We start from the raw sequence: 14,359 nt of genomic DNA, 5'->3' as shown, positions 1-14,359 counted from the left end.
AACCCACAGAAGGGGAGGCTGTTATTTAATGAGCCGTCTTTGGGGACAGTGCCACTTTGGTCAGGGACACTGTGGTGGAGCTGAGAGAGATCACGCCCTGACCCGTGCCCATGGGATGCTTTTGGCGTCAACGAAGAGGTGCCGATGCTTAACCCACACGGGAAATTGATTTGCTCATAAAATGCAAATGGCGGCTCGACTGTCTCCAGTATGTTAATATTGCCATCAAAATGATGAGTTATTGATTAAAAGGAGATCTCTCTGAGGGTTTTGTGACATTGACGAAGGGCTGAGCGTCAACAGTTTTTCAAGATGGTAAATTCCCAACAGACTAGAAAACGGCAAAAACCACAAGAAGGTGTTGAGCGTTATGGCAGGGCGTGTTTTGTGTGCACCGTGATTTCAGCTGGGGGTCATTTCAAGAGTAAAGTTAGCAGATGTCAAGCCCTTCTGACGGCCGCTTCACTATAGCCACACATTGGCGCTTTATGAGGCATTGTCACGCAGCCACTAAGCACATGTTGTGCATTTTCCACGGATAAAATTCAAGTCTCTCGTGATACACACATGGTATTTCGTGTTTCTTGTGTTCATCATTCGTCGCTGTGCGCAGATGTCCATGAAGGATTTCAGTCGACAGGTTTTTATGTGAATACAATTTTTGGCTGATGGATGGTTACACCGTTTATGCATATTCTGTGTGGTTTATCTGCAATAGTTAGGCAAACCTTAGGCAATTGTGTGTGATTTTTGCACGATGGATACGCCAATTTGTGGCTTTTCACGACTGTTCCACGTATGTCTAATGGACTTTCACACATGTACCACCAATGTATAACTTTGGTATCATATATACGGCACACATATCAAATTATGTAGGTGACGCACACATTTTGGGCCAGATATGGCTTTTTTTTTCTGTTAATTTGTACTTCTTCCATGGTTTTCATTCGTGATACATAAGCGAAAATTTCATATAAAGCCCACAACTTTTCTCACTTTTTCCACGTATATTCACGTATGACCAATTTATATCTGAGCAATATGCGCAAAATGTAGGTAGCGGCTGTGTCACATGACCTTTAGAGCCATGCTGCCCCACGTTAAGCTAAAAAGCCAGCCTTCACTCCCACACAGTTCAGACAGAGGCAACTTAAGATTCAACCGCTCATTCACGCACAAGAGCATGTCCTCCAGAAATATTCCATTTTGTCTGATAATGGTGATTGATGTTGATCCAAAACAGCTCTGCGGCAAAACAAACGGCGGTGGGCTCCATAAATCAATTGTCTAGGAGGGGCCCGCATTGATCATGATCGCGCGGGCCAAGTGTTAACACCTCCACATCGTTTATTCTGGGCGCCATCTCACAGACAATATCTGCCGCACTGGGAGAGGAAGGAGGGCGGAGCCTGTTGGAAACTCTAGCGTTGAAAAAGGAACTAAACTGAACCCTTAAACCAAACAGGATCATTGTTTTGGAAGACACGGATGACGTTGAGAGATCACTTTCATTTATTTTGGAGAGATCTATAAGTTCAGCAGGAGAAAAATCAGATTCTCCTCCATGTTGGTTTTGGACTCAACCCACTGATTACATCATCAACACATCACTGCCAAAGCTAAGTTTCTAGGTTGGTTCTCCTGACGGGAAGCTTGGCCAATGTTCAAATATTTGAACTCTGGAAACATTGCGACGCCCAAAATGCGCTGCCTGTGGAGAATCGCACCTGATGACGTCTAACCTAACATTAAAACTAGACGCCTCTGCCACGCAACAGGCGTTTTGGTGTGAACACACCTTTATGCTTGTATGAATCATTTGTAATTCTAATGGAGTATACCTATATAGGCTTTACAGTCACACCCATGCACACACACATTCACACACTGGTGGCGGCTCCACTGCCAACCAGGTGGGGTTTAGTGTCTTGCCCAAGGACACTTCGACATATGGGCATGCAAGGCGGGACCTGCGGGATCGAACCTGCAATCTTACGATCATGGGTCGACCGCCCTACTGCTGCTCCACGGCCAGCCTACATTTGACATCAAGAATTTAGTAAGAATGAAGTTTGGTAGATTAATGCCATTTACATGGTATGCAGTTGTTAGTTTGTTGATCTCCAGAGTTGACCTTCTTAGGACTACCGTAACTCTTCAACCGATTACGCAATCAACGTAAATCCATCGGATTCTAAAGCTGGGAAAAGCCGCTTTGTGATATGCAACACATTACAGTAGAGAAGTGTTAATCATCACAAATTAGCAAATTCAGATACAAAGAAAATGTCAGGTAGGGAGGGCTGGTGAGCGTGAAGGACCCAAAATGCAGAGACGGAGGCACACGGTTCCAGGGCAAGGGGTTTATTAATTTAACAAAAAGCGCTGCAGAGCAGGGAAATTTAAACAAAACTCACTGTGGTAAAACATGAAAACATGGCAGAAGACGGTAAGGGGAGAGACGTTAATGGACCAGCACAAGAGGAAGGCAGAGACAAGACTTATATACAGACAGGACAGACAAGACACAGGTGAACATGATCAGGAGAGATTGAGACCAAGGAAGTAAAACTCAAAAGCATGACAAAACAGGAAACCTTACAAAATAAAACAGGAAACAGAACTCAAACATGAGAGAAACCAAAAACCAATAGAAAGAAACCCAAACCATGACAGAAAATTCTTTTGGCGCCGATATGGAACACTTCACGTTAACTAATACGTTGCTAATACGAAAAGGCGCTTTCATATGCATCAGAATCAGCTGATTTATGTTGATCGCGTGAAAGGTCTGAAAGGACTGAAGGCTATGTCACATAGCCACTACATGTATATTCCACAAATGGAAATTGGTCATACGTGAATATACCACTAGTGGCCGGTCTCCAATAGAGGCTGATCTCCCATAAAGCAGGGTCTAACACGTGCTCTTTACTTTAGACACTGGTCGCTGATAGGCCGGACTCATGTAAGAGAGTGGATATACGTGGAACGTTGTGGAAAGCCACAAATTTGCGTACGTATCTTGCAAAAATCACGCAGACCCAAAGGTTTGAACAGCTCAAACTCAAATTCACGGAAAGACCTGTCTGCCGAAACCCTAAACGGACATCTGTTTACATCGACGAATGACGAACGCAAAAAACACTTAAAGTTACTCTACGACAATAAACACGAAATACCAAAACGTCATACATGGAAAATGCATAAAATGTGTTAAAGAACGTGTTATTTACATGTCTCCATGGTTAGGAGGTTACGGTAGATGTTTTGGCGAATCTGTGGCGTGTTTGTTACCAACATGCATGTGACTTTCTGTCATTTTTTTGTTGATTCAACACAATTGGGGAAATACAGTGAGCGAAGAGAGACAGGAGACAATGAGAGACACTGGCTTGTGGCGGCCAAGCGTTCACAGCTACGTCGCTTTCTGATCCTTCGATGTCGGCTCTTCCCATCATCGTGAAGCAGAATCCACGAAGCGTTGGATTATTCACCCACTAATAGGGAACCAGACAGGTTAGTTCTACTCAAGATGTCCTTGAAAAGATAAGTGTTTGTGGAGCGGAGGGGGAAGTCAAGGCTAGGAGGAGGAAGATGATGGACTGAGAAGAAGGAGGAGGGATGATAAAGAGACAAACCACGGCTGCAGTCGTCTCCGGTGCGGCTCGTCCCACCAACCAGTAAATGGGCCCGGCTGGATGCTCTCTGAACGCCGTCGTCCATTAATGACAAATCTGTACACATTAATGAGGGCGGCTGATGATTTCGTACGACCAGATCTCTGATGTTTGTCTTGTTGTTTTTTTTACTTTTTTCTGCAACTCCTGTTAACAGAAAAGAGGAGGGCTGTCGCCGCAGCTCTAGAGGACAAGCCATTTCCGCTTTGATATCCAATAGGCGGCTTAACATCCTCATTAGCTCATATCAGCACATCAAACACAAACACACACAGCTGGCTGGAATTATCTTTCCCCTCCTCTCCAGCGAAATTATCATGAAATCTCATCGTTTGTTTGTTGGCTGATTTATCAGCTGGGTTGGTGTGGGTGTGTGTGTGTGTGTGTGTGTGTGTATTTCAAGTGCTGCAAGGGTTGATAATTCTTGATATCTGTACTTGGGTTTGTGTGCGGTTGTTTTGCAGGGCGAGATGACCTTGTTATAAGATGAGTGGGCTGTAGTGGCGGGGTATCATTTGTATGGGTTAGGCGAGGGTTAGAGCTGTGTGTGGAGGTGGGGGACGGAGGGGGGGCATGAGGGAGAAGGTAAAGGAAGGAGGGATGCGGGTCAAGCAGGGACACAAATACTTTAACTGCCACCATCTCTCACCTAAAGGCGAGGAGGCAACAAATGTTTGCGGACACACACACACACACAAGCACTTTTTTTTTGGACACTTCATTCTCTCCTGTAATGGCCTCAAATGGCCTTCACCAGCAAGGAGGGGGGCTAAACAGTTTATGGTGACGCATTAGCAGGCAGGTATAACATCTCCACACTAAAGGACACAAAGTAAAAGGCTTTTAACAACTTATTTGTTACCTCCTTCCCCTTATGGGAGGATGGTTTTGGAATCTGGTCACACTTGTATTATCTTCATAAACAGTTCAGACAAGAAATATGCGACAGGCTGGGGACTGTTGTGCATTCATCCAATGGTAAATGGGATAGGATCCAGCAACCCCATGACCCTATTACCCAGTGGTCCTCAACCTTTTTGAGGCCAGTATAACGCCAGACAATATTTTCACAGCGGAAGTTGGTGTTCAATTTTTTGGCTTCCAGTTCCCATTAACTTTTAATGGTAAAGTTGATCTTTTTGTTGTTCACCTGTCGGCACATCCGGGCAGGCGTTGCCACAGCGAATCAGCTTTCACTGATTCGCACAGGTAGTTTGGCAGAGATTTTTACACGGGATGCCCTTCCTGACACATCCCTGTATTTAAATCCAGGCTGAGAATTGGCAGAGGGAGACCCAGACTTGTTGGAACCATTAGAATGTGATATAGATCTCCTCTTAAACCTTCACTCTCAAAGTGAAAACTAAAGATCGGACGCAAACTCTTAGGTTTGACGGATAAATGCCAAAATGTCACTAAAATTTGTTTTATCTAAGTATAATGCTAAATGTGAATCCACTACTTGGGCAATTTTATTAGCAGCCTACTCGTGACGTTAGTTAGCCTGTTGCTAATTATTATTATTATTATTATTATTATTATTATTATTATTATTATTATTATTTTTATTATTGTGTTTTTGTTAGCTTTTGCTAGCTTGGGTGTTTGAATTTAGCGGTTGGTTAAAGAAAGTGGCAGACAGATTTTCTACATGTGACCGAGCAACTTCAGGAATGAGTCGGATGCTGTGGGGAGAGTCTAGTAGTTTCTAAAATAAAAACTTCATTCAAAGTCACACAAAAAAATGTAATGTATAAATGTCGGTTGTGTTTTTTTCTCCATGGTTGGATGGATGGATGGATGGATGGATGGATGGATGGATGGATGGATGGATGGATGGATGGATGGATGGATGGATGGATGGATGGATGGATGGATGGATGGATGGCAGAAATGGGAATATTTACACTGGATAGCACATTTGTGGCATAATAGGATTCTAAATGGCAAACATGAAATTGATCCTCGGCCAGCCATATTGGCTACTCCACCCAAAAATGGGGTGGAGCTAAGCAACATTTAAGTGTTTATCAGTCGATTTATCTATCTGCTGATTAAAAAAATATTAAAAAATTAGAAATTTGAGCAATTGTGAGATCAGTTAAGACCCGCCCCCACACACACACCATTATTTGTCATAAAAAAATAAAGAAATGGGAAAAAGGTTTTTCACTTCAGGCTGCGAATACTTTTGGTAAAAAAGTTGGACTTCATAACAGGGAAGTCATAAAAACCAAACAAATAGTCAATGAAATTTGCCTGAAGGTTAAGATTGTTGACCTTTTAATACCAAAGTTGTCGCTGGTGGCAGGAAATAGTTCACCACGTAACTATTCAACCGTTTACACAATTGACAGTATTTTAACGAATTCTGAGGCACTGATTTACGTTGGATCAAAGTGACACTGTCTCAGCGTAGAGCTGCTGTCATCAGCTTGAGAGTCTGATGGAATTTGGCAATGGTTGAAGGGTTACGATAGTTTGAAGAACGTCAACACTGGAGCTAAAGCTCAAGGGTTAATTTAATGAATAACTGTTCACAGTACCGCCTACACCTACACAGCATATCTACACAAATACAAATAAGTATACAAATAGGCTTGTCTGAACAAAACGGTACACACTGATGCACATATTCAGGCAGATGTGTTCAGGTGAGTGTGGCTTCACTAAAACCTTTAACCCTTGTGCTATCTTAGATGACCCCACCCTTACATTGGCGTGTTCTCCCTACCATGACAAAGGTGGATAAAGGTGGAAAGATTTCATGTAATCCATGGACACCAGTGAAGATCACGAATCATTGAAGAAAAAAGGTTCAGAGCACTGTCTAGTGGGTCTAGATGACCCAACTCCCAATGTTAAAGTGCCTAGGATAGCACAAGGGTTAATGAGTGTGGAACAAAAGCCGTGAAGCCCCAACTCAGGATCCACACCTGACAGTGTCGCCAATCTGAGCCCCCCCCCAGACCGACCCATAGATCAGGAGCTTAAGGACACCCCCCTCACACCCCCACTACCACAGTACAGACAGAGCTTCACTTATTACAACCAATCTCTTGTAGTGGTAATGGATATAGTCCAAATCTAAAGCCTGTCTTTGCTTTTCTGTTCTTACATTTGGGTGGAAAAGATTAATGAACCCGCAACGTTTGTTTTTTATTGCAATTCAAAATCTGATTCAAAAAATCTTGCTAAACTGTTTTTTGTTTTTTTGTTATCAATCATCTGCAAATTGCTTGATTTGTACTCATTCATTCATTTTCTATTCCATTTTGTCCTTTTATCGGAGTCACGGGGCTGCTGGAGCCTATCCCGGCCACTTGTGGGCGAAGGCAGGGGACGCCCTGGACAGGTCGCCAGTCTGTCGCAGGGCAGAATGTCCACAAACACACACCCATTCACTCTCACACCTAAGGACAATTTAGAGTTGCCAATTAACTTATGAAGCATGTTTTTGGATGGTGGGAGGAAGCCGGAGATCCCGGAGAAAACCCACGTATGCACGGGGGGAACATGCAAACTCCACACAGAAAGGTCCCCGTTGATGTTCTGTTCCAGGTCCCCCAGCCAGGACTTGAGCGCTAACCACTGCGCCACCGTGCAGCCCATTGATTTGTACTTTTAAATTAAAATTGTTATAAAATCAGCTAAATGTATTGCTGAGCTGAAGAGGCAGGGCTTAAAACAAGAAAACAGGAAGTCAAACAATAACAAACCACAAGTCAAAGTTGACTAAAAACCCAGGAGACCCCTCTAAAATGACAGATCAGAAGGGTCCTGCATGGGCTTCTCACATACGCCCTCCACAACCGCCCTGAACGTCGTCTGCCGTAAATCACAGCGGGAAATGGCGGCGCAGGTAATGCATCTGTAACCACAGCTTCCATACCGCCCGCACCATTACCATAATAAATCCATAGGAGTGAGAAAAGCAGCGACGCTATTAGGGGAAATGACTTCAAACAATGGGTTTTAAGGCCGGCTTGGCCTTTTCCCCAAAGAGGAGTCGCCACCTCGGCCCGTCCGACATATTTTACAGCCGCAATTACAATACCGAGCACTTGTGTGGCAGCTGCTGCATCCACGCCTGAGCTTCCCTCCATAATGATCATGATGAACCTGGCACTTTGTGGTAATGGCCGTCACAGAACGAGCACACAGTTGCACTTATGCAAGGTCTACACGTCCATGGAAGTGCAGACAGATAGGACATCTGGATCCAAGTCGGAAAATCTCTGGATTCCTTCCAATGGACCTGAATAGGTGAAAGTCTCAGGAAACTTTCAATGAAGACGTTCCGCACCTTCCTGGCACTATTTTACTTTATATGCACGACTGAAGGAGAAGAAAGAACCCTCCCAGGATGATAATCAATACTTTTATCAATGATTCATGGACTGCATTTTGGAGTAAGTGGTCTCAAATGGAGTTTTCTACATCTTCCACGTGGCTAATAAAGTACAAACTTCTGCCAGTTGGAGGAAGGCAAAGTGATGTCTAAACGCCCAAAAATAGTGCAAACAAAAGATGCATCAGCAGTATGTTGGGTCATCAGGCACGGTTGTCTATGCATGACATTTTTTTAAATTCATGGACCATATTTGGCAAATGGTTTTCTTTGAGACGGTAAATATGCGACAACGAAAAAAATAAGAGAAACATTTGTCTTAAAGCCAAATGTGTTGACATGTTCCCCAACAGAAGTCGTTTCAACAACCCAAACCCTAGCGAAAGACCTGTACTACCTCAGCTGGTGCAGGATGTTCAGATTAACTGAAATGCTTTCCAGATTCAGATTAAGATTTAGATTTACAGTTTGGGATTAATCTGGTGATTGGGCACCGCCATCTGACCAAAAGAAAGCCGTAAAGACGAGGTCTTACCCGGTCTTTTTTCCATTTTCCTCCCTCGACTGCCACATAGTCGAACCTTGGATATCAAGATGAGGATTTGCTTCTGGCACAGGGACTTGTTGCTCTTCGGGCAAGGCTTGCGCTTGCTGGCGATCTGCCGGTTGGCTTGGGGGTCCTTGACCTCCCTGCGCTGGCGGATGAGGGAGCTGGCGAGTGCCGCCATCTTCCCGGGGCTGACCCTGCAGCCGCCTCACCGGCCCTCGGCGGCTTGGCGGAGGCGCCCAGGTGTGGAGGGGTACCGTGGGCCACCCCTCCGCCCGTTCACCCAGGGTGACGAAGCACTTGCTGAGGTGATGGTGCAGAGGGGCAGACTTCAGAAGAGCAGGAAAAAAGACGGCAAAAAAGAAAGTGCGTAGACTTACAGGGACTTTTGGGAATGATTGATCCCCTTAACTGTCCTTTTCTTTGCTTTTCCTGTTTTTGGGACTCAGGCTTGGAAAAAACTCTGATTCTTTACCATCTTTCGACTGCGACGAGCCATCTCTGTCCTCTGAAAATCCACAACTGAGCTCTCAGCCCCCAGTGGGGTTCAGCTCAAATAGCCTGAAAGGAAACTGAAACATTGGCCTCATTAAAAAAATTAAAAAAAAAACTACACAAACAGGAGACAATAAGATAGGTCCCAAACCAACAGTGTCTGCATAAAAAACCTTCCAAAAGTGGATGTAGTGATAGTGCAGGGATGACTCCTTTCCCCTTTTTTGTCCTTCACCAGCAAAACCTCTCCATCTGCAGCTGTGTCACACAAGAAGAAGAAGAAGAAGAAGAAGAAGAAGAAGAAGTGGGGACTGTCCGGTCTGAGGCATCAGGTCCACAGGCTGATGGAGGGACGCCGCTGGACGGAGCGCGGCTCGTCACCATCCTGTCACCATCCTCTCACCCTCAAGAAAGAAGACAGCGAAGAAGGACGGACAGCTTGATGGATCCGGCATTTCCCACAGACAGAGGTGACATTCATGAACGAGGGAGCACGGGGTGGAGAGAAAGACGGAGAGAGGAGTGAGAGGAGGAGCGCCGTCCCCCCTATCTGATCGAGCTCTCCAACTCTCTCCCAGCAGAGCGCCGCGCCACAGCGGAGCGCAGCGCCGTGTCCTTCAGCCGGCACGCCGCTTCACAGCTGGGGAGGGGAGGGGAGGGGGGTTGATGGAGGGATGAATGAATGGAGAGGACGCGAGGGAGGAGCGCAGAGTGATGGGAACTCGCTGTGCCCTACGAGAGGTGGCGCTCTGCTGGCGGGAGACGGACTGTCCGGTCCGGGTTCTGCCGAGTCCAGATGTGAGTGTGTCCAAGGTACTGGGGGGAGGAGGGGGGGGGGGTCTGAGGAACTGGGCGCCTCTCTCACCCATGTGAGAAAGTCTGCGCACGTGTGCGTGAAGCCGCGCCACAAGGTGAAGGCGCCTAAATGTGTGTCTGTCTGTGTTTTTTGTCTGTGCGCATTTGTGTACGTGTCTGCATGTGTGTGTCCTTGTGTAGTCGTGTCTGGGTGCATTTGTGTGTGTGCGTGTGTCAATGTGTGGGCATGTGTGTCCCCTCCTCTCTCCTAAATTACTACCCTTAACCCCTCCCCTCTTTGCTCCTCACTCCCCTCCTCTTCTTCTGGTTCCATCACCTCTGCTGGTCCAAGCCGGCCCGGACCGAAGTGGGATGGGGCACCTCACTTTCCCCACTTCCTCCTCCTCCTCCTCCTCCCCCTCCCCTGTGGCGTTGGCTTAAAGCGACAAACGGAGCGCGGCTGCCAGCTTTGACAAGGGCGTGGAGACGCAGCAGCCTCATCGACACTCACACACGGACGCTTCCACGCACACTTGCTGTCAGATGTGTGAACACAAGCGCTCCTCTGAGTCGGGGGGGGGGGGGGGGGGCACACACCCACCCGGCGCGTGCTGGCAGGACGCTCCACATGAAGACGTGAAGGCCTTCTCCAAACTTTCTCTTCTCCGACGTTCTGGTTGAAGGTGAAGGTCCACAACAGAAAGGACCATTTAAGAAAAATACAATTAAAACAAACATTTACTTTACAGCAAACAGTGATGAGGAAAATAATGAATAAATACTTATTTTACTCTTTCTTAGCTACATTTATTGTACTATTTTACTCATATCTTTTTATTTCTATTTCATCTTTGCACACGTATACCATTTTGGTGATATTTTACTTTTTGCTTCTCTAACTTTGTAATAAATAAATAAAACTCTTGTTGCTCTAATTCTTTTTATATAACAGTGGCTCCAAAAAAGCGGATTTAATTGTAATTTTTGTCCAAATTATCTTTTTCCCCCCCATTATTCCTTTAAAATTGAAGGTGGTGAGTTTCAAATTTGCACATATACATTATTTAGGCTCCAGCAACCCAACGACTCAGAACTGACATTAGTGGGTTTAAAAGATACATGGATGGCAATTATTCATACTGAAATGAATCCACCCAGAGGAGAGATTGACTTGATGATAATCATTGTCAAAAGTTGCAAATTTGAAGCTAATAGAAGGCGAAACTACAAAATTCTTTTAATGAATTATAAATAAAAATACATATTTTAACCCCGAAGAACCTACGGATTCAAATTTTGTCAATTTTTCCCACTTGTCTACTTTTGGATGTATTTTCAAATTGTTCCCAGTGGTCTTTCAATGATGATTATGCTGTTTTTAACAAAAACCCGAAATCCTTTGTCGTTTTCGAAGACATAGTAAATGTAGAGCGGCACGATTTCTTTAGAAAATCACCTCTTACTTCCAGTTGTTACAGTGGAGTAACCCCGCCCCTCTTTTCCTTCCTGTTAATGAGAGCTCTCTGTTTACACTCTCTCCCGCTAGCTTACACCACCAGACACGCCCATACTAACATTATGTGAGCCAAAAAAAGGGTCAGCAATATTGAAAATACTCAGAAATGCAGTTTTAGGCTTAATTTTCTCTATAACTGTCCTTCATCATCAGAAAAATACAAGAAGAACGTGTAAAAAACACCATTTTCATTAGAGTGGGTCTTAACGAAATTCAACCACTTTAAAAAAAAAAAAAAAAAAAAAAGGTGGCTGTAGTAATATTGTGAAGTTTGCCTATTCAACTTCGTGACACGCCCCCTAGTGGCTAGCTGCTGAAGTGAACTTTGTGTTCTTTTGTTTACACAAGCTGAAAGTTGTGAATCTAACATGAACATTTCAATGCTTTGATTGTCCAAAAATATATATTTTTAAATTGCTATTTGTAGCGGATGATAAGTACGATTTTATCAGTATTAACATCAGCCTCATCGGAAGTTTAATGGTAATCCACGGAGAGTCATCAGAGAGACAAATCCATTTTAACTGCACCAACAGCAAAGTGCTGCACAGCAGCTGCTGTTCCCCCCCCAGAGGTAAATGTAAAAAAAAAAAAAAAAGAAAAGCAGCGAGGATCCATTTCCTGTTCCCGACAGGCCAGTAAAGTGACAACGCGAGGGAAAACCCTGCAGGATTCCCCCTCCGCTGGCAGAAACACACCCATCAGTGCCGGATCGCAGTTTCCCGGGCCGTTGCGTAAAGAAACCATTTCACTCCCTTTCGCTCTTTTACTGCCCCACCTTTTGTGCCTCATCCCCCACAAGCATTAAGGGAGTTACCCACCGGCTTTCACTCTACTGCTTTTAAGGACAGAGTCGGAACATTCGTGGAATTTGATTTCGGGGAGTGTAGGGGGGGCCAAGCATGAGAATGAAGTCGTTCAGTCGCTACAGGAGGAAAACAGAGAAGACAAAAGCCAACCAAGACACAACAGACGTGAGGCCACGCCGGCGAGGAGTGCAGCATGGGCACATTTGGTCAACAAAGGCCATCTGTGGGTGAGTGGTTCTGCACCAGTCACTTTTCATCAGTAAACGCCACTGAGGGTGACACTGATCGGGCTGCCACTGCCAAAGGGAGAGCCTGGCTTTTTTTTTTTAATGCTGTTTATCTGCTCACCGTTCCCCCTTCCAGCCTCTCTCCGTCTGTTCTGATCAACCCTTCCACCAATCACGTTTCCCCAGTTCTGTCCACACGTCCGTCCGAGTTCAGGTCAACGCGGGAAGTTGCTTTAGAGGCAAACACTCCTGCAACCTCTCAAACCAGGCGAGCCAACAACGGTCCAAAACGGCAGTGACATCTGAGGAAATGCTCCATCCACAGAAGGAGTTTAGTTATGGAGGACTTCCTCTCATCACTGTTGTTTTGTTGCAACGACAAAATGCCGCAAACAAGCAGTTTAAGTTGAAGGTCAAAGAGGTTAAAGGGTTTTCTTTTGCTTATCAAAGTTATTTGGGACTCATCAGAAACCCCACACTGATCTCAGAACAACACAGAGTAGCTTTTGTTTTCCAATACGTTAAAAAGTATATATTTTATAGTACATTTTATTAGATACAGCAGGTGCCTTAAATGTTAGTCGCAAAACTGCCCTTACGGGTGGATAAAGACTGTCTGCTGGGGGAAAATAGTCAAACCTGTATGAGAAACGCAGGAAGAACGCACGAAATATCGATACTGTAGACCGCTTTTTTAGGCCGTAGAGCCAAAATGGGATCTAGAAAGGGCTACCACACCAGACAAGACCCAAGGTGGAGGCTGTGCAAAGAGGCGCTGAAACAATCCAGCACATGTGTGCAGAATATGGACCCGAAAACCCCAAGGTCAAGTGGGAAAAACCTATGAAGTGGTAGAGAATGAGAGTGCAAAGATCCTGTGGAACTTCCAGATCCAGACTAATAGGATGGTGGTGAATGAGGCAAAACCAAGCCATGGGAACATCAGGAAGAAGGAACATCAGAAACTGGAGAAATACCACAGACTAAGAGAAGAACTGGAGAAAGCCTGGAAAATGAAGGTGACAGTGGTGCCTGTGGTAATTGGAGCACTCTGGGCAGTAACCCCCAAGCTGGATGAGTGGCTACAACAGATACCTGGAAAGACCTCAGACCTCTCAGTCCAGAAAAGAACAGTGCTAGGAACAGCTAAGATACTGTGCAGAAGGAATTTCTTGTTTTATAGATGTTAGAAGACAAAAAGGATACTTTAGTAGTTGCTGCAGTGGGAAAACCACGCAGACATTCTAAAAAACATTGGAGGATTGTAAAGGGGAAAAAAAAACAGTATTAATTAGCGGTCACAGATTTCCATAGGTGGTTTGGCAGGGATCTTTAGGGTAAATACCCTTCCTGATACAGCCCTTTAGTTTAACCAGGCTGGGGACAGGCACAGGGAAACCCAGACTTGGGCCCTTATTGCGACTACGTACGATACTCTTGACTACCGGACGTACTCAAGACTACATCTGCGTCTAGTAGTGAAGAATACTGGTACTAATGTACCGGTACTGCTACCAGTACCAATGTCTACGGTGGTCAAGAACACCCATCCTGACTCATGCATATACCTTGTTTAATGTAAACAGATGCCGAACAGGGGGCTCAGCAGTGACCTAATGTTTATGTGGTTCACAGAGACACTCCATCTGAGTTAAAGTTGATTTTATTTGTAAAATTGACGTGTGGTGTCTTGGCCTTTTTCCAAGTCACTTACATGCCGTTTCTTGCCTTTCTTTCAATTTATCTGCTGTTCAAGCATCTGCACACGGTGGAGGGAAAAAAAATCCGGCCTTTGCAGCTTTTTACTCAGGATTTGTCATCCCGACATCAGCTATTGCATGGAGATAGCTGAGGGCGCTAATGCATTATGACTTCATATTTCAGCCCACGTTCGGGTGCATCTTCGGTGTCACTGATAAATAATACCAATAAAGAT

The 14,359-nt window shown here is 45.0% G+C and overlaps 1 protein-coding gene and 1 long non-coding RNA gene across 2 annotated transcripts in view; one reads left to right on the top strand and one right to left on the bottom strand.

The window, feature by feature from the left end:
• Positions 1-9,688, bottom strand: part of fgf11a (fibroblast growth factor 11a) — a 103,051-nt gene extending 93,363 nt beyond the window's left edge. The window contains exons 1-2 of the mRNA XM_020711519.3: positions 8,962-9,688; positions 8,570-8,884 (exon numbers count right to left, since the gene is read on the bottom strand). Coding sequence (XP_020567178.1) covers positions 8,570-8,762 — 193 coding nt within the window. The 5' untranslated portion in view covers positions 8,763-8,884; positions 8,962-9,688. The remainder of the gene's footprint in view (positions 1-8,569; positions 8,885-8,961) is intronic.
• Positions 9,416-14,028, top strand: LOC144987241 (uncharacterized). Its single transcript, XR_013651112.1, has 2 exons — positions 9,416-9,546; positions 9,658-14,028. It is a non-coding gene; the product is annotated as an uncharacterized LOC144987241 (long non-coding RNA).
• The last annotated feature ends 331 nt before the right edge of the window (positions 14,029-14,359 follow it).

Source organism: Oryzias latipes, chromosome 18 (genome assembly GCF_053564925.1).
Source record: "Oryzias latipes strain Hd-rR chromosome 18, Olatipes_Hd-rR_3.1".
NCBI classification, from domain to species: domain Eukaryota; kingdom Metazoa; phylum Chordata; class Actinopteri; order Beloniformes; family Adrianichthyidae; genus Oryzias; species Oryzias latipes.
This window is presented reverse-complemented; position numbering and strand designations above follow the sequence as displayed.